This window comes from Fundulus heteroclitus, unplaced genomic scaffold (genome assembly GCF_011125445.2).
Source record: "Fundulus heteroclitus isolate FHET01 unplaced genomic scaffold, MU-UCD_Fhet_4.1 scaffold_199, whole genome shotgun sequence".
Taxonomy (NCBI): Eukaryota; Metazoa; Chordata; class Actinopteri; order Cyprinodontiformes; family Fundulidae; genus Fundulus; species Fundulus heteroclitus.
In genome coordinates this window covers 117,015-143,627 of record NW_023396610.1, presented here as the reverse complement: position 1 = coordinate 143,627, position 26,613 = coordinate 117,015, and the positions used below count along the sequence as shown (strand labels likewise).

Below are 26,613 nucleotides of genomic sequence, written 5' to 3'. Positions count from 1 at the left end.
GGTCTGTGGTAGAGGTCTGGTTGTAGGGAACTCTGAACTGAATGCGTTTAGCAACAGGATGCCTGTAAAGGTCCTTAACAAAAGGGGTCATATGATCCTTGGTACTGGAGTGGGTGAGAAGATGAACAGCTTAGTTCTATAAGTACTAAAGTTCATCAAATAATTTGGAAGATAATCCAGTGGGTAGGGGAGAAATGCAGCTCAAAGTTCCAGCGGCAGCAAAGGAAAGGGAAGAGCAGAGGGGAGCAATGTTTTCAAATGGAAGTAGGCAGGTTTAGAAATCTTGCTGATGTTGTTCATGAATACCAAGGGCTGTCAAAGAGGACTCTAAAAATGATAAGTCAGGTTGGCAGAAGTTGTAAGATGCAATGAGAGATTTAGGCGCACATATTAACATGTCAAATTCAATGTAGGTTAGTTGAAAGAAAAACCGGGATGAATACATTATTTTATTTATTATGAGGCATTTGTTAAAAATGTAGTGTATTGTGGGGGTTATGGATTTGTTGGAGATACAGTCAGCCCCAAATTACTTACAATCCTGACAGATCTAGCTTTGAAGAAATATTTTTAAATTACCAGAATTTTTCTTCTGATATTAATCATATTAAAATATTGGAATTGCCCTGTCAGAGAGAAGAGCCGGATTCTGAAGCGGGACCTTTTGATTACGGTGGTGGAAAACAGCTCTTCCAACTCATCACCAAAGATATGACCTTGTCTGCAAGACGAATCCTTGTGGTATTTGTGCGTTCCCAATTACACAAGAATATGAATATCATATTCAATATCATATTCAACTCTGGTGGTTTAAGCAGTTGAACTCTAAACTTTTGCTTGCAGTGTTTCCCCTATCAATCTCACCCCAACCCACCCATCTCTGTGACCCTTCCTCTCGCCCTATATCAATCTTCAGTGACTGCAAATAACAAGGTTCAAGCATTTAGCCCTCCTCCTCCTCTCTTCCTTCCATATCTGCTATTGTGTTGTTTTCTGACAAATTTCCAAACTCTTAGAATGGGTGTGGTGTGTGCTATAGTGGGGGTTAAAGTGGGGTTTCTAAGAGTTTGGCAGCTGAGCTTCTTGTGAAGTATGAATAGACAGAGCCAAAATTTACTTTTTTCTTGTACTTGTCCACCTGACAACAACAAAAAAAAGATTGGTTCTCGGGGAGTGTGTAGCAAGCGTAACCCTCTTTAGAAAAGTCCTGGAAGGAAGGAGAGTGACAGACGGAGTCCTCGGCTCATACAAAACCCTTCTCCAAATGCAACTTGGTATCTATGTCCCATGAACAATACCAAGGTTCACAGTAGGGGGACTTGGACAGACATTTTCAAACTTTTATCTGATAAACTTAGAACAATTTTATTACATTTTTCAATGTTCAACATCCCACCCAGCCATCAATTTTCTTCACCCGCTTTTCCGTGCAGATGTTACGTTGTGCCGTATCTGATGGGAAACGCGACTCGACTCACAGGGTCGGGGGCCGGCTGGTGTCTGCTTCCAGCAGTCAATGGGCGAGAGCCGGGGATGCGGGGTGCAACCCGGTACAGGTCGCACGGCACAGGCCTAACATTTTACAGAAAAGTTAAATAATACCTTTTATAAACTCATGAGTTGTGATAATTAATTGTTGTGCAATAACAGGCAAAGCAGAGACTGGAATGTGAGATCTGTGGTAAATTAAAATGTATGACGTCATCATAGTGTTGGTTATGTGTCCCACTTTGTCCCTCACAAGCATCCTATTGTCCCACATTTGGCTATTTTAACCGTTTGGATGAAACACCTTGGGTATAAATTATTGCTGATATGTTTTTATTGTGTTCAAAGCTAAAACTAACCCTAGTTCTAAAAGGCCACAAAGCTATACTAACATGTTTTCGGTTGTTTTTTTAGGGTTATGACAAACTTCATTTCCACGAGGGTCTTAAACCCTAAGGGGGATGTTAACATTTGAATTTTTCAATTGACTCATTACTTTCAAAAATAACTAAAAGTATTTTTTTTAAACTAGCTCTCTGACATTCCATTAGCTAATAATGCTAATAGCTCGCAACGAGCTATTTAAACATGGTTAATGTTAAAACAATCATTGTTCGTTCACTCGTTCACTTCGCAGTCATCAGATAATCTACCACAAGAATTTGTATAATGCTAACAATATATTTGATTAATGGTATTTGGAACTTAAAAGAAGTCTGTTAATTGTTGTCAGCTTTAGGTGCATCAAATGTTCTTCCAACATAATTTCCTGTTCATCGAACGTGTGTCTTTAAAAGTTCCACTAAGTATTGTAGGAGTTACCAATATAAATATTGTATTTTTTGGGGAAATAATTACATAATATTTAGAATCAGATGTCCTATATGTTATTGATTTTTTATTTGAACACAAGCTAATTTGACCTAATTAACATGAACTTTGGTTCTCAAAATTAAGCACCCAGAATGAACTTCAAAATCATTGAATAATTTCACGGGAATTGTTTTCAACCATTTTTAACTTGTCCTTATACTGTTTTGTGTGTACATAATTCATTAATACAATCACCAAATTGAGCTTATATTCATAAAACAATACCTGACAGACTAAGCATCATTTGATTAAATATTACATGACTTAAATACATTTAACTGCACAACTGCAAGTTACTTCGAATTAGTGTGTGAGCTTGTCACATCTTGCCATGGGGATTCTTGCCCACTCCTCAAGGTAAACTGCTTTAGCTCCTTTATGTTGGGTGGTTTTTAATAGTGAATAGCAATCTTTAAGTCTAACCACACACCCTAAATTGGAGGTCTGGAGCGTGACCCATCCATCCATCCATTTTCTAACACGTCTATCCATTGTGGGGTATCCAGCTGTCATTCATTTAAATTATATAATGCAACGTAACATCAGGTGTCTGTGGGGGTGAATACTTGTGCAAGGTAATGGATAATATAGAGGATGAAAAGGAGAGGACCAAGTACACAACCTTGAGGAACACCATGGTAGGTGGTGGAGTTGATCAGATGAAAATTACTGCCTGTCAGAGATAGAATCTGAAGCAGGACAAAGCGATACAGGACAAAGTGATACATTTTAAAACTGCCCCATGGACACCTTCAGATTTGTCTTGTAATATATATGGTTTTGTTTCTAACAACATAGATTTTGACAATATCCTTTAGAAGTGTTATCAATGTGCATTATTTTTCTCACTAGGCACCAGTAGATTACTAAAAGTTAATCTGGTTAAAGTATTATAATTGAATCAGTGTTAGCTGGCTGTGCATCCTATTCAAACTGCTTGATTTGAATCACAGACTTTACTTAAGGAACAGCGTCTTCAAAGTTTCCCTCTGGGTTTTTTACCATGTGAGATTGTTCATTATTCCAGAAATGTCAGATCTTTTCCCCTGGATGCTTTATACATTTAATAAGAAAGGTAAAAGCCATTTGTCTGGTTACAGATACATTTTTTTCTGTGCAGTAGACAGCACATCTGGGGAATCTGTTAAATAGGGTAATATTTAAGGGTAACGTAATGTGAGCTTCCTCTCAGCTCCAACACAGAATGAAGGGAAATAATAGAGAGACGAAATGAGTTACTGACCCAAAAAAGTCAGTAACTCAAGGTTGACACCTATATTTATTTGCGCTTTAAGTTATTTTATAAAAGTGCATCAGATACTTGCATATTTTGTAAGCACAAGAGTAAGGAGTAATTGATAGACACAAAAAGCAAAGCCTGTCAGTTTCAAATAACAATTGTGTTCAGCCATCAAGAAACCAGTTTCCCAAGTCTTCAGTTTGTTCAGTCATTTTTTATGTGTTGCCTAAAGGACAAACGGCGGGCACATTCACTGAACATGTTTTTGCCTTGCCCCACACAGTGCAAAGAGGTGAACTTCAGTTTGTTTAACAGCTATAAACCCTTCCACACTTAATTTGGCAAGCAAAAGACAAATTGTTTTTTTTAAGCAACCTCAGGCTGACCCATCCTTGAATATTACACAGCAATTTTTTTTTTTTTGCCCATGGCCCAAAGAGACCATCTGGAAAAGAATCAAATACAGAGATCTGAAACACCCCAAACACAGATCGAGAAAACAAACCCGTGCTGCAGATAGTGGTGCTGATATGGCTCTCGGACAACCCATATTTCATACAGTATCTCAAACTTTGCCCTCTCCAAGACCTTCACTGTTTCTATAAACCATCACATGGGAAATTAGGAACAATCACTTTTCTGAGACCAGAACGGGGAAGAGAAAATCAACAAGGTGTCATCTGGGGCAGTGAGGAAACCTAACAATGAAGTTTGGAGGAACTCCCCGAGGAGCTGAAGCAGACCGGCTGCCAGGCTCAGGCCTGCAGGAGTCAAGGGTGGTGCAAGATGTGTGAGATATGGAGATAAACGCTTATTAAGTCAGCACAAAATTCTACAAAATACACATCAATCAAAAGCACACATGTTCCTCTGACAGAGCAGTTAGGCTATCAATCCTAACTGCAGACATCATACCAAGCTGTCAAAGATACTGTTTAACATCCAACAGGTATTAAATAAAAGAAAATGCTGAAAGTCAGTTGACAGGTATTTTGGTTTTTCAAACATCAGGGTACAAAAGCATGTGTTATGCTATTATTTCTGGAAAGAATGATACCACAGAGAGGAATATTTTAGGTTAATATCAAAACTTTGAAACTGGCACTTTACGACAGTGAGGGAGCACAGTTTTACCGTTTTAATTATTTAGAATGTTGTTTCCAGTATTTACGATAACATGTTTGCTCTGAAGCTGCAGTCAGGAATAGTTTTGGACCTCTTTAACCTGTAGGCTGGTGTTTGTGCACAATGTACTGACCTTTTGAATCCTTGTATCCATGTTCGTAAAGCAGGATGAAGGCAAGGCCAAAGGAGTGTGTATACACACCCGGGTATCCTGTTGTTATAGGCGGGAAAGTCCATTCTATAGGAGTACATGGCTCAAGTAACTTTGAATTTTGTTCTCTTATGCAACATTCTTAAAACATTAGTGTTATAATGATGCCTTAGCCACTAAAATGTATCAGTTCATGCTTGATTACTGCTGCACTTTATACTGTAATTTACAAGCTGTATGCAACGAAATGTCGTTCTGTATGCACTCTACATACAAAATGACAAATCTTGTTGTCTAATTCTAAGTCTAAGTTGACAGTTTAGTATGACTGGGTAAGTCTGCATACACATGAAATACAGTATATTGTAAAGGTATTAATCTTTCAAGTTCTGTGTTATAAGTTTATGTCATAACAAAAAGCTTCAATTTGTTTTATCATAGCATCACAAAGTAGCACATAATTGACAAGAGGGGAAAAAATGCTTTGTAACTTTTTAAAACAAGTCTTAACAGTGTGGCTGGCATCTGCATTGATCCCCCTTTACTCTGATGCCTCTAAATAAAATCAAGTGCAACCAGAAGTCATCATAAAAAATAAAATAGTTTACCTGTTCATAGTTTAATCTCAACTGTTCTGTGAAGGTCTCAGAGGTTTGCTATGTAACATTAGTGAACATAAATCATCACCAAGACCAAGGAACATACCAGATATGTCAGGGATAAAGTTGTGGAAAGGTGTAAAGCGAGGATAGTTTCTAAAACAACTTTGAATGTCTCAAACTTTGAACGTCTCACAAATTACTGCTGAACCCACCATCCAAAACTGGAAAGTGTGGCACGACTGTCTGGCCTGTAATCTAACAGGCCAGACAAGTTGAGCATTAACGAGAGAAACAGTCATGAGGCCCAAGGAAACTGGAGGAGTTGCAGTAAACGACACTTCACATGGGAGAACCTGTTGACACAAAAACTACTAGTTGTGCACTCCAAAGGCCTGACCTTTATAAAAGAGTGGTAAGAAGAAAGCCAACGTTAAAAGAATGCCACAGGTTCAGTCTAAAGTTTGCCACAAGTCATGAAGGGAACATAGCAACCAGTTTAGAGAAACAGTTCTGGTCAGATGAGACCAAAATAAAACTTTTTGGCCAACATGGAAAATGTTATCTGTGGAAGAAAAACAAACAATGCAAATTGTTATACACGTGTCATCTACATGACAAATATAGTGGTATATTTAGAAGAAAATCTGTTGGAGGCAGCAAAAGACTTGAGGCTGAGGTTTACCTACGAGCAAGTCAAAATCCCTAAATGTACAGCAACGATGAAATGGTTTAAATTAAAACAAGCGTATTTGTTGAAATGGCCCAGTCAAATTCCAGAACCAAATCTAATACAGAATGTGTTGGAAGACCTGGAAATGTTTGTTCACAGACACTCTCCATCCAATCTTCCTCAGTTTTAGCAATTTGCATTGAAGAATCGGGAGAAAATCTATTTCTAGATGCAAAACTAGTAGCTGTAAATGCAGCAAAGGCTTGTTCTGAAAAGTTCTGACCCAGGGGTGCTGCACAAAACAAATGTAAAAAATTCAAATGCACAAAATATTTTTCATGGATGCAGCTTTTACATGCTCCCATTCTAGGTATTTGCTTTGTACAGACTTATCAGTTTTATATGTCATAGAAAACTGCCAGTTCTTGACCTTATTTTGCCTGGAAAAAGGCAAAGAGCTTTTGGTGAAATTGATGCACCGAGTTGTGCCACATCAGTTTAGCGATGAGGCCTGTTGGTCCTGACCTTTTCTTCCAGCCTGACACAGTGATTCCCCCAACCGTATGGGGCTTCTGTCCCCATATGGTTGTGTATCTGTGTTCACAAACACAAGCTGCTCATTCACTCAGGTCCTGAGGAGACCAAATCAAATTACCAACACATATCTCCCACAATCTACTGCGACAGGATCACCCTCCAGGCAGGGCTGAAATGGATACAGCAATATACAACCAAAGAAAAAGCGGCAGGATGGAGTGGTGTCGGGGAGAGAGAGGAGAGCGGGCACTGTGGGTGGGGAAGAATCCGAACTGTTGTAAGCGTGGCGACAAAAGGAAGTTTAATTGATTCCATGGCATCTCATCAATTTTGATCAAAATGAAATGAGCCTCTGTACGTCTGAAAAGGTTAAAACAAATTGAACGAGGAAATCACAGCTGGTAATCACAGTTAGTCTAACAGGGAGCCCTTAATCAGAAGATTGTCTCTCCACACTTCATTTCAGCCTCCATTCTGCCCTACATACATTTTTGTGTTTCTATTAATATTGGCATGCATATTAACATGATGCTCACAAGCATGTGCAGAAATAAGAGCTGGTTCACGTTGGCCCAATCCCAATATATTTTTTTTAAATAAATAATAATTATATATATATATATATATATATATATATATATATATATATATATATATATATATATATATATATATATATATATATATATATATATATGATATGGCTGCAATGGCCTGGTCTTTGTGACAATTATAATTTTTTAAAAGGTTTTGATTTCACATTAGCAACAATAACAAAAAATAAGACACAAATAACTTAATATCTCTACTGCACCTACAGCTGAGATTCTGTATGCTCATTGTGATTTTGCCGTCTTCCACCTACAAGCGAATTCATTTCTAGCCTATTTCGTACACTTTATCTCTTTATTTTATATGTATAAAATTCATGTTTGTCAAGTTAAATGAATCTGTTTTTTTTTTTTTCATTTTTAGTTTGATTTTAATGCATTTTATTTCATTTTTAACATTACTTTATACATCAACATAAATAAAATAATAATTAAAATGTTGTACTTCTATTTTTGTGTCTAAGGTTTTCTTTGGTGTGCGGTTTTTAAATGTTTTATAGTTTTACATTGCCAGAACATTGATGTTTAAACCCATCTATGGCTTCCTCCTTTGTGATGGTGTTTCCGTACTTCTGCATTTTCTGACTTTTTTAATTTAAGTTGTGCAATTGTTATAAAATTACATGATTTACTTTGTTGATGATTGCTTGCATGTGTTTCTTGTTCTTCCGTAAAGCCCTTTGTGTTACATTTCATTCCATGAGTTCCCTAGAAAAAAAAAAACGTGATTAACTGAAACATGTCCATATGGGTTTGAATATAAATGTGCACAGAATTGGAAGTAAAGACTGTATGATTTAAAATTGAGGGAGCCTGAGAGGTGGAAAAGACCCCTAAAAAGCCTTGGAGAATCGCCCTTCCAAAGTTGCAAGCAGGACAAAATACACAGGTTCTAGGGTCAGATCTTAGCTGGGGCTAATGATTGGATAATCTCTCTGGGTCCGTGGGTTCTTAAAAGGTAATTCTTCCTCCCACAGCTAAAAGACATGCATGTTAGAATACTGGGCCTCTCTAAACTGCAAGTAAGTGAAAGTGTGGTGGAGTGAAACCTGGAGATGGTTACCAGCCACTCATGACCCTAAACAATAAGTGGATATAGACAGTGGACGGAAGTTTCTTCTTTATATTCTCACACCAGTAAAATATTGAGGAGAGAAAATAAATGATTGGGGTTGCTGTCATTATATATGATTAAAAGCATTTGCCAAAACCTTTATTTTATGGTCAGTTGCCGAGGGTTTAGCTTTATAGGGAACATCTCTCGCTGCTGGGTATCAGGAAAAAAAAAGTGGAGACACTAATTCTCATTTTACAAATGCATGTCACATTAAATCTAATTTTGTTATCTAAAGCACAAATGACACGTTTTATAAAAAACGCAGAGCTCCACGGACACACATTAGACAGAGAGAGCAGCTAACTGCTGGCACCTTGTGGTTGTTTTTGAGAAACATTGTTGCAGCTACAACCTGCTGAAACAGTAATTACAAATTTTCCAGCCACTAAAAAAATAGATAAAAAAAATTCTGAAAAAACAGCCATAAACAAACAAAAAAGAAAACAAGTATCCTGTTCTTAGTTTCTTTTAAAAAGCAAACTTTGCAATCTTCACAAAAAAATACAGCTCATATAATTGCAATACGGTCCGCTAAATAAATAACAATGCAGCTTGTTAGACTCTGTGCATACCCCGCTGGAATATGCTGCTGTGAAGAAGCAGTGTTAGCTTTTTGCTCACAAATTGCCCTATTTTCAATGCTTGATTTGCTTTAGTCAACTTAAAGCAGCACAGGCACACTGCTGCCTCAGCAACAACTGTCTTCAGTAGAAATGCAAATAGGTACACATGCAAAGCAAACTTCTGGCTAATTACACGGCCGTCTTACAAGGATTTTGTCCCAAAGCGCTGCAAAAAAAAAAAGTGTAAGGCGCAGCATCTATGCTCATTGTAAACATAGCTTTAGTACAGAATATAAGTCTGGCTCACCAGACTGGAAAGCTCTTACTGCAGCTTACTGAACACTAATTATACAGAAACATAGAAGCACAGGGACTCTTTGCTTATGATTAAATATGTGTTGGTTTGGCATTTTTTTTTTCTCTTATGTAAATACAAACCACAAAGACAAAGGATGAGGTACCCGGGGCTGTGGCCATCTCAGTGCAACAAAGAGTGAGGCTAAAACAAAAAATCTTAAAATAAGATTCAACTCTAAGACTGACTAATTGATGCTGGGTTTAGATTATTTTTTTAATATACATACATTTTATTTTACATAATTTCTTCCTATCACAAGTACTCTTTGTGTGATGATTCATTTAAAATCTTTAAGGCACTATTTAAAAAAAAAAAGGACACTAAAACCAAATGCTTGAATTTTCAAATTAAAAGGCCAAACATTTCTAGTGCAATCGAACACAGTTATCAGTAATTTCAGTCGTCTTTTTTGTCAGAGGGGGTTTCCTCAGACGTTTCCCCCGAACCACTCTGCCCGGCTAATTCCAGATCGCCCGGCATTGCCTCTTGGATTGCTTGGTATCTCTGGAGCTCTAGGTAGGTCGTGAACAGTTTGGCGTACTCAGGATGGCTTGAGGCAAACGTCTTAAACTCGCCTGTAGGAACACAAGTAAAAAGAACAAAAATATCCAATAATATCCAGTGGAACTACAAGCAGTAAAAGCAGTGATCTAATTATTAACAGAACACATTCCGAGGGCCGCTTCAAACCACTTGTGAAAACACATCTGGACTATCCAAACGCTGAAATGTGGCTTGACTTGACAGAACTGGCAGAATCCACTTACAGTAAGTGATGAAGCCAGAAGAATCTGCATCAATCTCGTGGAAGAGCTTGTCCATGCTGAGGTGGGACACACCCAGGGCAGAACGCAGCAGAGCGTTAAACTCATCCAGAGTGATTTTCCCATCTTCATCCGTGTCAAACAGCTGCAGCAGAGAAAACAAACAGATCTACAGTTATCTTTATTTAAATGTTGGCAGGCACGAGGGACAATGATTAAAAACCTGGGATGGTGTTAGAGGATAAAACGCAGGGGTTTAAATTCTCTTGAATTAATTGCGAGGGGAGAAACCTTTCAGTTACAGTAAATGAACAGAAACATTTGTTTGTTCAAAACTATATCTGATCTCAAGTCCGGCAAAATGACTCCAGGAGACACTCTTTATTAACGTGATGCTGTCCATGCCTGTCTGTCTCTGTTTTCATGCTATTTCTGACCGCAGTGCACAGAAACTAGAGGCAGAGCTGGGAGCAGAATCTTTGTACTGCCAGCTTATTTTCATCATCATTTACTTCTATAATCTAATGAAAAAAATAATGGCAGCAGGAAACACGTGACCTAACAGAATAAGTCAGATGAATACAGAATGCAAAATCAGTAGTTTTGAAGGACTCACCCTATTCAAATACATTTGTGAAAGACAGCTTAGCGTCAGCAGGAATATTTCTTCCCCATCCTACCTGGAAAGCCATTTGTAGAACATCTTCGGTGTTCGCTGGTCGGCACAAGATGTTCACACCGATAACATACTCTCTAAAGTCAATGGTGCCATCCCCGTTCTGCAGAGTGTGAGAGACAAGCAATGTTTACTATGCTAGGAATCCCTATGTTATCTATCCTTCATCTGGAATTCATTAACTATTATTGTAGAGTGGATTTTATTTGTCCAGCACTCAGTATCAGCAGTTCTGACAAGAACGACTCATGACCAATGAATGTTATTCCACATAAAAAAACATTGTACAGTGAACACATTAAACATGATACTTGAAGCTTTTTTTTGGATTTAATTCCATTTTCCAACAAAGAAACTGCTCGTCTCCTGGCTTCTCTGAGAAAGATGCGTAAAAAGACTTATAAATGACAAATAAATGAATAAATAATTTGTTTATCGCAGTACCATGATCTCACACTACAAATATATATAGGTAATTAGTCAATTGGCCAAATAGTGTAAACTGGAGGGTTTCTTACATGATGTGATGTTTTTTTCTTTTTTTTTTTACAGATTAACAGAAACGTGTGACGACATGCAAACAGTGTTTTAAAGGATCGGTAAAAAAGTGTAGAATCAGTTCATCTATGATGAACTCCTCCGTACATTGCGTTTTTTGTTTGTCTTATTCTAAAGTGGAACTAAGGGCAAAAAAAAGGACTCAAGATGATGATTTCATTTTATGTTTTTAGAACCAGAATCATCAGAGAATCAGAATGTTTTATTTGTCACCGTTGCAACATTTTGTAACTATTTTCACAAATAGAGTTTGTTTTCTATAACTGAAACTGTGTTTTAAAGAATATGCTTAATGTAGAAGTATCCACACCATTTTTTTACCAATCAAAGTATTTTAGATTTTGAGGTGCAGATAAATAAATTCCAGTCCAGCCTCACTAGAAACAGTGAAATAGTCCTGTAGTTTAGCATAAATAAGGACTTTAAAAGCAGCCAACATCAACAAAATTAGCAGCTCATAATTAGACGTTTGCTGTATTATAACACTGCTTGCTGATCATTTCTATTTTTCTACTCAAAATGCTGCCAGAGAAACAATTTGAAGTGGAGGCTGCCTTAATGCGATGTCATCGAGTGTCACCAGCCCGGTGATCAGTTTGTCAAAGCAGCAGGACAATGGAGAACTACTTCCTGTATTACTTCAAAATAAGAGCCTCAAACATAGATACAAGCTGTGAAAGCACCAAGCTTTAAATCCGGGCGCATCTCCATAGTCGACAGTTTTTTGCAATTGTACTAATAAGTGGTCAGCGCTACACTGGAGCATAAAAACTTTGGAAACAAACTAAGCACAAGTACTCACCCTGTCAAACAATGAAAACAGCTCCACAAGAATAGGGTTGACAGGTAGCTTCAGGATCTTGGCGAACTCTTCAATGGTTATTCGTCCTCCCTTGGAGGCAGATGCCTTTGTTGCGAAACTCTCAAGTTCTTTCTTCACACTGTCCCACTTCAAACTACACGAAGAAAGCAACAGAGATTGGTATTTTTTATCATTTTCAGACATAACAAATTGGAATAAAAACAACAACACAATGTCTGAAGGGGTGCAGTTGATATTGTTACTTGAGTTTGCGACTAATCTTAGTGAACTCCACCAGGCCAGCCTCCATGGGAAGCGTTAGCTCTCCAGCTGAGATCATCAGGCGGCAATCTTCATACGTGTGGTCTGTCACTGGAATGCCCAAAGCCCTGAAGGTAAAAAGCTTTTGCAATCAGCCCACATGCTTTTAGAAGACAATTTACATATGCAGATATCATCGGCGCAGTGATCAAATTCAGCACTCTCTAATGCGTTTCTCTCAACTAGCTTCACAGTCTTTCACTTCCTGTACAAATATATACTCTCGGTTTTCTATTGAGCCTTGTTCCTCGATGTACTCAAGTTAAAACAAACGGAAAGTGGGCGAGTGGGCAAAGCAAGGAAAGCGTTTTGTATAGCAGCTTTCAACAACTGAAAAGTGACTTCCATGAGACTTAACAGACATAATGGACAATGAGCACTCACTTGGCCATCGTGTCTCTCACTCTGCTGGCAAACAGAGCGGGGCTTTTCTTCTCATCCTCTGTGGGAATGTGCGGTGGCAGGAACTGGAGAACAGAACCAACAGGGGGGAAAGGGTTGCAGGGGAAGGTCAAGCAGAACGCAAACCTCTAAACCACACATTCTTACCTCGACCTCCACTGTGGTGTAGAGCTGGGACAATGTTAGCAGCAGCAGCGTCTTCCTATTCGATATACACAGAGGACAGTGGAAAAAGTTTGACAATATAACAGAAAAATGCTGTTAATGTTTAGTTTTTAAAATGTTCTCAGACTTCTAAAACATGAGCGTTCATGCAAGCATAGCGTTTCAAGAAAAACAAAAGCTCAACTCAACATAGTATTAAATCTACGGTATAAAAGGCATCAGTTGAACAACATGGTAAATCATACTCACGAGTTGAAACCTTGCCAAGTCCAGGTCACTGTATCCTAAAGAGCAAACATAACAAAAAAATATATATTTACTAATCTCAATAGGAATGAGCAAATCACCAGTTAAGTATCATAGGTTCAAAAGGTTTAATGTCATGAATTCTGAGAGAGTTTCTTATTACTTTTCTGTTGTGATACGGCACTATGACATGGTGGTACGTATGCACAACATCATCAAATTGTGCAAGGATTGCTGGAAAGGTTTAACCTGACTCTCGCCAGATGGATTTTGATCCGCAGAGCGTCACACGGCTCCACACATCCACCTATAATCGCTGCCATTGGGAAGGATTTCAATACCACATAAAATGGACGAGCCAATCAGGATAGACGGGCGGGAGTTTCGTAGATGTGACGTATCACAGAAGCGACTGTTTGGATTCAGACAACAATGCCGGCTCGCAGCGAGGAAGCAAGTGTGACCAGACGTCCCCGAATCCTCGTTTTAGATTATCCGTCCCTGGCAAAAGCTGTCCCCGGAAATGTCCCCGATTTCAGTGTATCATGATGGAGTGAAAAAGTTTAACGCAGCAAGAGGTATTTACCCGGTCCTGCCTCTGTCGCTGACGTAGTAGAAGAGCAGAGCCGAATGTGCCTTCCCCGCCCCGTCAGAGTTGCAGATCAGGCAAAACAAACTAACCCCCCCGACAGAGACGTCCCCGGATTTCATAAGAGAAATCTGGTTACCCGGTAACATTGATACTACTATTTCATCAGTGTTGTCCAATCTACCGAATATTAATTATTTAAAAGCCGTTGAAGGCTTTTTTGTTGTTGCCCTTCTCCCAACTGGGCTTGGCAAGAGCTTGTTGCACGTCAGTAAAGGTGACGGACAAGTGGTCTATCCAATCATATGCAAGAATTTTTGATAAGGCCCCGCCTTCTTAAATGCATCTTCAATGGAGCGATCTCAGATGGATGTGTGGAGCAGTGTGGAGCTCTGCGGAACTACATCCATCTGCCAAGAGTCGGGTTAGGAAAAGTTGCTCTGGTGACCTGTTTTGTTCCCATTAATCAGAGTAAATATTTTTGGAAGAGTTGTAAATAAGCCCAGTTCCTTAGATAAGAAGTAACCTGCCAGTACTGAGACAGAATCAGAATGCATGACTGTTAAGCAGGAACTACACCGGACACGTAACCTAAGTGTAACGCAAGCGGCACAGCTTACGGGCGTGTTTTTAAAAGCGTGAATTTCCACCAGATGCTGCAAAGTGTGCTCCACAGTTGCATGCTTCTCCTTTGGAAATAACTATCGGCACATGGAAAGAGCTCCAAGTAGAAGGCGCTCCTTGGCATTCCTTCCTCTAGTTGATGAACTGGTGCGAGAGGAAAGGCAGGGAGCTCAGCAAAAATCAGCGCATCCCATCTATCAGCAGCGTCAACAAGGTGACTTCTACCACTTCAGTCCGAACTGAGACTCGACTTTTTGGATATTTTCGGAAGTGAACTTTGACACAGGATGTTGTTTCCTGTTTACTACCTGCCAAACAGGAGCGTATACGCATCTGAAATTAGAACTTCAATCTAATGTAGGCATTGTATTGTGTGAATAGGCGCGTGGTACGCACATATTATACTTCTAATGTACATTTATTGACTGATTAAAATGAAAAGCTAACCTAAGCATAGCATGCGCGATAATGCGTCTGGTGTGTTTCCTCCTTTAGACCAAGACTCATGGTAGCTCTCACCTTTTCTTCTATCAGTATCCATCCCATACCGATTTCTTCTGTTTTATCTTTTAGTTTAATTTACATGTTTCAGATCTTTTTTAAGAATGTTAATATCAGACAAAGATAACCTGAGTGAATAAAATAGGCAGTTTTCATGGAGACAAGACGATTCGCATGATTCAGACTCTCTTAGGGCCTCTACTGAAGCAAGCTGAACTTCCTTAACACCTAACCTAGTGCCTCTAAGCTATGCTGCACTGCAGGAGGAAATGCTGCAAAAGGAGCCCAGCACTGACTGTGTCTACAGTAGAGTATATTGACCTAATTTGAATTAGTCCAGTGTTCACCAAAGCATGCAAAAGACAACTGTATCACTACCAAATTTTCCCACAATTCTTAAAGTAAACATGTGTTACTGTAAAGCCATCATACATACTCACCAGTTTGTTGGGATATCTTATAATGACAGGCTGCACAGGAACCCCTGGGATAAAGGCACCTACAAATGAGATGACATAGTCATTATGGAAGAATAAGAAATATAAGTAGCTTTAGTTTTTGAAATAAACAAAGAGGTTTTCTGTTGAATATCGTTTTTGCACTGTGGGTTAGAAGCATAAAAAGACACATGTGCTAAAACACAGAAGCAGAAGAAGAAACCGTTGAACAGGAAGTGAAGCGTCCGCTTTGCAGTTTTCTTTTCTTGTGTGTTAACTTAATGGCAGTGAATGTCTTAGTAATTCCAAAGGTAAATTATAATGGGATATCTAATTTCTAAAACAGCCAATGACTAAAAGACAAAAAAAAAATAAAACAACAATTAGAGATAGATTGTCAAGGTACTAAAATTTCTAACTCCATAACAATGCTAGGGAAAATACACGGCAACATCTTTTGAAGGCACAAAGTTATTTCTGGTTAAGAGCAACAAATATACTTAACTACAACATGACAAACATAACTTTAACTTTACTAACTAAGGCAAACCTAATAAGTAAAGGGCAATTCGGCCATTGCTTAGAGAAATATATGTTTTAATATTTAAACTTCCCTATTCAGAAAAGCAGTAGATAAGATAACATTTAGTATGAGTGTTAATGTCCTTTATGGAAGTATGTACCTTTGATTTAGTCATGGAATTATTTAATTTGATCATATTGGCTAATATATTTAGTGTACCACTGTGTGCTTCCATTTTCCTGTCAATTCCCTGTTGATAAAAATTAATACTATACTATAAAAATGGGTTTCACAACAAACCTGGATGTAGTGGCATACAAAATATATATTTTTCACAGTATAAACCAGGATCTGGTCTATGCAAATGTATTCAGTAGCAGCCCTGTGCAATTTCTGACTTTCTGGTAATATTTGCATTATATTTTCTTGTGATCAGTTACAGCAGTAGAGTTGGTGTTATGGGTTTCATCTTTTTTTTTTCTTCTCTAATTGTCAGCTTCAGTCTGGCTCCACCATAACATGTCTTATTGTTAGCCACATCATCCTCCAACAGCTTTACAACTGAAAGGAGAAATAAGGGAGGGGTTGCAATGGTTTGTTTCATTGCCAGACCATTTAGTAGCCAAATCAGCAGTCAGCTGATGAAAATGTTCCTGCATTGATTTGGACCACAGTGGAATGGAGCACTGCGTGGTACAGAACTGTACACCTGGGAAGCTTGTCTCGTCAGGGGAGCTCAGACTGACAGAGCACCATGAATGGGATATCCGTGAAGCTAATATTAAGAGAGACAGCATTATGATACTTGTGAGGTTGAAATAATTAAAGTATGGTTCTAGCAACTACAAAATGCAGCTCCAACGAAATTAAGTATAATGCTTAAAAATAAAAAAAATCAATATGTTGTTAAACTTACCTTGTTTAAAAGTGATAAGACATGTACGATTGGTACATGTTCCCTCTGGAAATATCAGCACCTAAAGGACACAACATTGTATTTACGTTAGACGTGTGATTTTGTGTACTGAAAATACTGGTCATTTAGAAGTTATGTAATTCTACTATGACCACATGATAGTCATATTTCATGAAGTAGAATATTATTGAAAAGTTATTGTATTTCAGTAACTCAATTCCCTTAGTGAAACACTGATGTTTTGAAGCCTTTGTATCTGTTAATTGTAATGGTTTTAAGCTTACTGCTAATGAAAATCCAATATTTAAGATTAACATACTTCAAAAGACACCAGAAAACATCAGGAATGCGGCGAGTAGACAACTCAGGTGAGGTAAACACAGCAGCGTGGCAGGAGGATCAGACACAGGGAAGAGTCAAAGGACGCTACTAACAGCCATAGCAAAACCCGCAACAATGGACGGCGCCATCTTTGTTGTTATTTGTGAGAGTGAAGTGCATGCGGGTCATAGAGGTTGGCGAAGCTACATCGTCCTTCTTTTAAAACTGCTCTTTTGAAATATATCCACTCTGGGACCAGGTTCCAAAATAATCGTTTATGGTCTCTATAGAAAATTATTTTTAGACTGTTTGTCCACATCCATGTAGACAAACAGTCTAAATGACAAAATACCGTTGTGGATACTCCTAACCTTGTCTCCGTGTGGACGTGGGCTTCAGTTGCTGCAAGATTTTCACATGTAGATCAATTACAAAACAGGTAATGATAATTTATTTGCTGATGCTTTGTTTACATCTTTGTAACTTTCTATTTGAGTTTAGGACACGGGATGTGTAATTCTTGGTAGAGGTGATATTATGACTTACTGGAAGGTGCTATTTTATATATATATTTTTTTTTTTGTAAATTTAAAGAGGTGCTATTTTATATTTTATTTTTTATTTTTTGTAAATTTAAAGATACCTCTTTGTGATTGGTGGATCCAGAAGACAGATGAATACAGACTGATAACCTAAATGGAGATGATGTATAGGATGCTGCTGGCGCAAACTACCTGTCCTTCGTCCTTTATTCAACTAGCCACCTCTTTATCTGTGCAACTCCTTTGTAAACACTTTTAAATCTATATGTCAAATTGACATTTTCTTTGTTTTATCTTAGTTGGGAAGGTAAGTTATTGCTATCTGGGTTATTTATTTTGACTAGATAAGTCTAGTTAACCATTGATGTATTTATATGTAGTATTGTATTTCAAAACCTTGCGCTTTTGTTGTATTTACAAACCTGAGGCCATTGGCCCTCAGACTTGGCTCGGCTTTCAATGGCCAGGATCGTGTTCCTTCTGGAGTCTGGGTCCTTTCTAGATACCAGCACTGGTTGGAGACAGCGGACAAACCCTGCAGAGACAGTTAAACATCAGTGACATCAAAACAGACAGGAAGAAAAAAAAGAGAATGCTCTTTCATGCATATTTTTTTATTGGACTGTAAGGAAGCAAGCCTTTTGTGACAGTTTACAGCTGTGTCTGAAAAAAGTTTCTTTACAAAGGACATTGTATCAGTGGTCTTACATATAACAAGGTCTCTATGTAGTTGAGTGGATCCTTCTACCCCTGAGTTTTCTATTTCCTCTAGCAGCTAGGTCCCTGCAGCCCGGGGGCACAGCTGATTGCACTTCGCCCTTGACGAGCTGAGTATAAAGCTGGGAGAGGAGCTGGTTAGCTGGCTTGAGCTTTGTGAAGTCTTAGTTGGCCTTGTGTTTTTGAGTGGACTGAATTGAAAGCTGGTTACCTGATGTTAGAAATCAGTTTTAAGTATAGGAAATCTAGTCTTTGTCATGGCTGATCATTGAGCTTTAATTTCCTTGTTGTGGGTTCCTAAAATCTGTGCCCATATTCACAAAGAATCCTAAGACTAAAAGTAGCTCTTAGGCTATGTTCACACTGCAGGTCTGGATGTTGAATTCCAAATTTTTGCTGAAATATGATTTTTTTTGAGGTGGCCATACTATTACTATTAAATGTGACCGCCATCAGACTTCTGTCTGAACGGTTGAAGACCGCAAACTGACCCGCGTGCGTGGATAACAGAAGGAGACATCACAGAGCAGCGCATTGGTTACAGAAGTGATGGTGAATGTAATTGTTTCTAGAAGTGTTCAAAAAAAATGTATTAAAATAAAAATCTTGAAAGAATAAAAACATCATAGCAAGATAAAGGTAAGAAATAAGCAGCACCGCTATCAAAAACAGTCTTTATGAAGCTCTAACTGCTACTGCTGTGCGTTGATGTGAAGTTGGAGCCAGGAGAGTCACGTAAAAGACGAATAAAATCGGACATAACCGTTCAGACTGCGGACACTTTTAAAAATATCCGATACGTATCGAATTAGTATCACATATAGAAGCACCACAAATCAGAAAAGATCGGAAACGGGCCGTTCACACTGCAATGAAATAGATGGATTTAGGTCGCATTTTCCTGTGGTTTGAACCTAGCCTTATTGACATAATTTTACGAAAAAATCTTTAAATTTGCCGAATTCTAAGATCCTTATCCTTTTTCCCAGAATTTTACCTCAGTTAGAAAAAACAAAGCACCCAAGTCATAAAGAGAGCTCCTAAATTTAAACAAAAAATGTTAGAAGTAGTGAGTAGGACTTTTAGTGACCCTATGTGTCACAGCATAGAAGATGGCGGAAACAAAGAGAGCTGATTGGCTGATCCACCACCTACACAGTGGAGGGAATAAATAAATAAACTTCTGTAACATTCATAGAATTATTAATATGTAGAAAAGACAAACTTTATCATCCCCATAGGGGGAAATTAATTAGTTTCAGCGGCCCGACAGGTTAAAGCCACGGCTCCAGTAACCTAATTGTATTAAGGGTAAATAAATAATAGGAAAAACATTGAATAATCATGAATACAAATTTGTAAAATACACAAAAAATATAGTACAGAAGAATGTTTATATTACTTACAGAAATGCTCTCAATAATAACATCTAAGAAGAAATGGAAAAAGTCGAAGGAATATATATATATAAATACACACAAATAATTTTTTTTTGTATTGCATGATGATATCAGTAGCCCTAATGATGGTCTAGAAGTTAGCTTGTGTGACGCCTTCTCTTCTCTGGCTTTTGATTGCTGCACAGAGAGCTTCTCACTTTCCAGGGTGATGCATAAAAGCAGCAAGATGCGCAGGGAAAAAGGCGCATCGATCAATGTACGTCAATTTACCTTTCAACACTCCTCCATTCTGCTCCCCGAGCTGTGCGGACAAAGACGTATCTCCTCTTGTTTTTTTTTTTTCCCTACCATTTTCTGCTGGTTGTTTGGTCAAATGCAACCACTTTATACAAGCAGGCAGTCACAATAAAATGCTGACAGCTGAGAGCACATTAATATCAAATAGATGAAGTAGTATGCTTACCAGTAAGGCTAGTAAACATAATAAGCAAATAAAAATGATGAGGAAATGTAAATAAGGTGTGTTCAAACATGTTGATGCTGTGTGGCAATTGTTTCATTTTGCTAAGTTTCCTCATCATGACACAGATTTCTTAATTCTAATCGGGTAATTTTTTCTAGAAGCGGATTTCTCGTTTTTTTTGTTTTTTTTTCTTCTTGTACTATGAACCAATCACAGCTCCTAAAAGACAGCACTTAGCAACGGGGTGAACCACACTTCCTAAAGTAAACATTTATGTGGTATCCTTTCTCAGGGTCGCTCTCAGCAGCTATCTAAATCACTCTTAAGCTCTTAAGACTCCTAGGTAGGATTTTTTTAGGCTAAAATAGGAGCTCTCTGAGAGGACTCTGGCGATCTTTGTGAATATGGGCACTGGTTTCTTAGTTAGAAACGAATCTACTCTCCTATTTCTTCCAGGTTATTTTTGTTCTGAAGTTGCTGTATCAAATAAAAGAACAATTGAGTTACGTTCCACCCAGCTGATTTTTCTTTCCTGGACAATTATTGTAACGGCACCCTATACCCCGCAACTGACTAGGGGAACGCGACACGTGGTGTTGATAGTAAAAGTACAATTCTCACTAGATATCATAAATGCCTCCTGCAATTAGAAAACTGCGAAAGATAGTGAGAAATTGTGTTGTCAGATTAAGACAGAAAAAAAAACTCCAACCTAAAATAGTTTCACACTTATGCTTGCTTCACAAGTTCACAAATACATACTTCATTCCCTCAAGCACACGTGCTTTGACGTTCCTTTCTTCAAACAGTAGCATGACTGAGAGATGTCTTACTGCCGAAGATGGGCGTAGCCAGGTTCTCTACCCGAGAGACAGTGGAAGGCAGGCCACACACGACGCATGCAATCGCATCGAAAAAACTGGAGTGGGGGGCCACGGCGAGAATGGGGGCCTCGGTGTTGCCGACTTGTTTACCCTTTACCACAACTCTGAAACCCATGGAGAAGAAGTAGGCTCTCCCCAAGGCAGCCATCAGTCTTTTACACATGACCCTATGGATGGTAAAGAAAAAAAAAAAAGTCATTAGGAAACAGGCTGAGTTGCAAAATGTAGCCTCTGCGATTGCAATAAATGTTACATCCACAAAACTAAGACTAAAGGTGGGAAGTGACAGTGTAGACAGAAACACTGAGGCAGAAATGATGAATCACAATGTCGAATTCTTTCCATTCTATGAATATGTATGCCCTAATAACTGCGCTCCACTGGGCAGGAAGCTTAACACAATGTGGTGCGAGTTTTCAGAATTAGCTTAACCCCGAAATGGGCTACGGCATTATGTAAAGGGTGCAGATTACTTTTCTGTATTGCAACACTAAAGGGCTTCTAGTTTTTATACTGATCAGGCATAACATTATAACCACCGACAGGTGAAGTGAATAACACTCATCTTCTCATCTTAATGGAGTGCTTCTGAGGTGTAGCAAGTCCACACCTGTGACACAGGGGATCCGGTTTCCAATCCCAGTTGCATCAGAAATGGTGTAAAAAGTATTTGTGAATGTTGCAATGACTCGCTGTGGTGGCCCCTGACTAAGGGAGCAGCCAAAAGTTAGTCGGCAGAAAAACTGGGTTATAAGAGATCATTTAAACCTCAAAGTTGATGTAATAGATTGATAAAGAAAAAATAGTTTCCTGTGTTGCTACATGTATGCTTAATATGAGGGATTGTGGCAAAGTCAACCCCACCATGCAAGCTTCTGTCCACTGTTGCTAGGTGCTCGTCACTGGATGCAGTGTGCTGGGCTTTCTTTGAAAACTTTTCAACCAATCCGTCTGTATGATTAAGAAGAATTGAATTGTCTTGAGATTATACATGTTGTGATTTGCAGCAAATCTACACATAAATGTACAAATAAACTGCACAGAATTGGCACTATACTGTATACATATACTTGGGCCCCTAAATTTACCAGATCCCAATCTAATCAAGCATCTGTGGAATGTGCTGGATGAGGAAGTCAGATATATGGAGACTCCACCTTGCTGTTTACAGTACACATGGCACAGATCTGCTGCAAACTGTTGCAGTCCATGCGTCAATGAACCATGACAGCAAAAGAAAGAGCAACACCCTATGAGATAGACGGTCGTAATGTAATGCCTGATTGGAGTAAAGTAAAGTAAATACCATTTTTACATGTCGTCTTTATACTTATTGGGGGAGTGGTGGCCACAAGATCCATGTGAAGTTGCAACTTTTGCAAATGACTTTTCAAAACATTAAAGCTTGTTTGGTACATTGAGGTGAAAATAATACTAGATCCACTTCATATTTTAATCATACTACCGTACACAGAGACATATTCGAGTAACAATATACTGTAAACAGGCTGTTCAATCACATTTTAGACATTAGAAGAGTACGTTTTATGTAAAAGCAGGAATTGCCTTCTGAGTTCCCCTTTAGCACCCTTATTATAGTACCCACCATTTCCTTTGTGAGAGCGGTAGGAAGCTGAGGTAATGCCAGTTGGGCAGATACGATCTCGCAAGGAGTGACTCAGCAGAAGAACATGCACCAAAATTTTCAGCCACTTCAGCTCCTATTTTAAGAAAATGTATCTGCTAGATTAATTTTTGACATCTCCAAAAGCCACTCTCTGTTTGATGTTCGGTGGTTTTAATGTTTTATTTCAGTGGTAAGTTTCTGTGAGCTGCCAGTTTCCTCTGCTGCTCCTAAAGCATCACTGGTGATAAACTGAATTACTTGGAGCCAGTTCTTTTTATGTCAATTGATTATATAAAAAATGTTAAAAAGTCAGGTTTGTACTAAGCTGGTATACCACACATATTTGCAGGGCTTTTCCTCGTGATGAGCAGACACCAAAACCAGAACACTATTATTAATAGTTGGTGATTTGCCTGTTTACTTGTAGGGCGGCTGGCGGCTGAATTTGCATACACAAATTTTAGCCCACACAAAGCTGATGTGTCACAAATGAACTAGATTTGAACAGTGTTAAGACATGCTTGCTTTACATGTGCCATAACATTTCTATTACTCCAGGGACTGTAGTGGGTTTCCATTTTGAGTGAGTTGTACAACTGGCATAGTAATATTTAACACAGTATAGCTGTGGGCAAAAATGTTAGGTCTAGTTTCTGGTGTCAAAGCACCAAAAGTTTTGAAACGTTGTGGTTCCAAAACCACTAAGCATTTACGTCACGCTGCTCATTCAGTTTAATCTTTAATGACTGAGAAAGTGCCAGCTAGACCATAGTGTTGGTCTGGCTATACGGAGCATAAAGTTGTGCAGAACTGCTCATCCTACGCATGCTGCTACACACTGCTGCTCAGATGGCTGAACGATGTCTGCTCAGATTTGGTGTTGCTTACAAATAAGCCAAATTCTGATGTCTGGAAAATGTTTGGAGTATTGAAAAACAAACAGTGTGAAAACTCAGGGGGCGCCACCAATAAGCTGTTAAGCAGCTGACTCCAGCCTGGCTACCCGAGCCCATAAGCCAATTAATAACCAATGTAATATCAGCAGGTTTTACTTGTGGTGCTGTGTAGAGTTAGATTATCTGTTGAACTGTGTTTCTCTCCAAAGACAAAGTTGTGAATTGTTCTGCTGTAGAATTCTCATACAGAGAGGTTCAGCTGCAGGTTTCATCACGTGAAAGCAGTATTATTTCTTACCACTGTCACCACATCCTTGCTCGGGACTGCTGTAAAGTCTTCCAAAAAAGGCAATGAGGTGGGCTTTCTAGCTCACTTTTTACCAAAAATATTTTCTGAATTTTACCGCATATTATTATAACTTAGAATGGATATAATTAAAAGAAAACTGTCTCTTATATTGAAGTGTGTTGAACTGATGATTTTGCTATAGATTTTTGGTTATGAATTTGACCTGAGACTCAAGAATGACATTTGCTGGGAATTGGTGTTATATGAATAGAATAAATAATGTGAAATCAAAGCGCATGATGACATAAAAGTACAATTTTCTGTGTAGTAAACCCTTTTCAAAACTAAAACCAAGCTTCAGTTTATGAATAAAAAGTCTAATTACTGTAATCATACTTGTTAAATTTAACAAAACTACTGTAATAATCAATGTGCTATAGTATTTTAACATTATTATGCTGACCCATGACAGTTGAGGAAGGCTTTTTTTAGTAACCAACATCCTTTTTGTGCTTTTTAGTCATTGCAGTTTCTCATTTCTCTATTTTAAATAGCTAAATTAGAAAGAAAATATGGAGCGAACGTCACTTCGGGGGTCCCTCAAGGCAGGGGCAAGTCAGTAGGAGGCGATGGAAGCAGAGTGGGATGTTGCATTCATAGATACCGTCTCCAGCCTGTCATTGGCTCCACTGCTCCCATCAGAGGCTGATTGAAGGTGATTATGAAAGCCACAGGCCATGTCACCATCAGAACCAGAGACATGAGGATGACCCGAAGAGGCACCAGGAAGATTCCCAGCAGGAGACACTGAATAGAGAGGAAGGGGTGGATCATAAACACATTAGAAGCAGTACAGCTGCAGACTAACGGGAAGAAAAAAAAAACTACACTATATATTGGTTCTCTTGAAAAGCACACAATCAGTCATTGTTGGTCCTGCAAGCCGATTGTCAAAAGGCGATTATAGGCCCGTGTGTGTCTGTGTGTGATTTCACAAATAAGCTACAGCTACAACTCCACGGCCTGCTTTTATAAGACCACTAGAACAAACCACCGAATACTCACTTTAATGACTGCACTTTTGGTTAATTTGGTGTCTTGAACGAACGGGTTGATGACCGCAGGCAGGTGCAGAGACTGCTGTCTCGGCACGGCGAACACTCGCTGGGGCGGCATGGTGGAGCCCTGCAGTCCTCGGTGAAAGAGCCAGGCAGTCTCTGCGCCGTTATGTTATCATCGCACTTCCTTAACTGGCGGGGTTTGTTCTCTTTTCTTCCCGCATCAGGCGACCGGTAGCATTCACTTTGACAGCCCTACCGTGGTCCGACTACCTCCAAGCTCCACCTCCAACGCGACTAAAGCCGCGGCTGCTTTTCTTTCTTTCTTCATTTTTTTAAATTATCGTTCACCTAAGAGGATTGTCACCCCACGCCTTTCCTTTCTAGCTTTAAGGCGTTTTATGTCGCAAACACAGAGGGTAACGACAACATCAATTATAGGATAAATAATGAATGCGGGATTAACTCATGTAAACATGTTTCTACCGATTTCCACAAGGTGGCACCATTTCACACATTTTAGTTCTTCTGCAAATGAAAGTCTTCTTTTGAGTTGGTATGGCAAGTAGGGTGTGTATTTATTCAATATTTTGCTTTCCATACTTTTTGGATTAATACAAATAAATAAATAAATAATAATAACAATAACAATAATAATAATAATAATAATAATAATAATAATAATAATAATAATAATAATAATAATAATAATAATAATAATAATAATAATCTACATATTATCTATAAAATAATACATTATCTTTATTGAAAAGGGAACCCTTGTCATGTTGGTTTAACTGGCACTGCTGAGTTTTAACCATTTGGCTTTGAGTACTAAATAAATACTGATCAGAGTATTTATTTAAAATCAGGCTGTAATCCGAGTTCTCCTCCGTGTCTTCCTGCTCTTCTGGGTTGATGTATGGGTTACACCCAATGCATAATTTGGTTCTAAGTCTGGTTCTGGCTTGAATTGCTAATAGGGCTTTGCCTGGTCACTTTTGGTCTGGTATTTTAGGTTAAATGGGAGAACGCATGAATAGCCAATACGCAAGTAACACAATATTTAATTTTTTTTATCCTGAGAACCATTACAGGCTACCAAAGTAACACCAAGCATTTGTTAGATAGATAGATAGATAGATAGATAGATAGATAGATAGATAGATAGATAGATAGATAGATAGATAGATAGATAGATAGATAGATAGATAGATAGATAGATAGATAGATAGATAGTTTATTGATCCCTGATAGGGGGAACTCATCTGCCCGATTGCATAGATAAAAACCTGTAACATGGGATAAAACCATAAACTGGATTTAAAGAAATAAAAAATAAAAATGCAGTCCTTCAAGAGGCATTAAACTGTCTAATGGTGGCCGGGACAAAAGATCTTCTGTACCTCTCCATTCTGCTTCTCACAGCGATCAGTTTGAACGACCTGCTCTCCTGAGAAACCATACTGCTGTGCAATGGATGGCTCCCATTGCGCCCTTATGGACTTCATCATTGCCCTAGTCCTAGTCCAAGGGCTTTGTGACAAGGGCTTTGAG

The 26,613-nt window shown here is 38.6% G+C and overlaps 1 protein-coding gene across 1 annotated transcript; it reads right to left on the bottom strand.

The window, feature by feature from the left end:
- Positions 1-8,483: 8,483 nt before the first annotated feature.
- On the bottom strand, positions 8,484-25,391 carry lpcat2 (lysophosphatidylcholine acyltransferase 2). Its single transcript, XM_012868254.3, has 14 exons — positions 25,064-25,391; positions 24,663-24,805; positions 21,136-21,353; positions 18,145-18,257; positions 16,860-16,920; positions 15,424-15,482; positions 13,273-13,307; positions 13,006-13,060; positions 12,841-12,923; positions 12,399-12,524; positions 12,136-12,289; positions 10,780-10,878; positions 10,103-10,244; positions 8,484-9,910 (listed from the first exon to the last, which is right to left on the bottom strand). Exons 1-14 carry the CDS (start codon positions 25,172-25,174, stop codon positions 9,732-9,734), a joined length of 1,578 nt encoding a protein of 525 aa, XP_012723708.2. The 5' UTR covers positions 25,175-25,391; the 3' UTR covers positions 8,484-9,731.
- Positions 25,392-26,613: the final 1,222 nt, after the last annotated feature.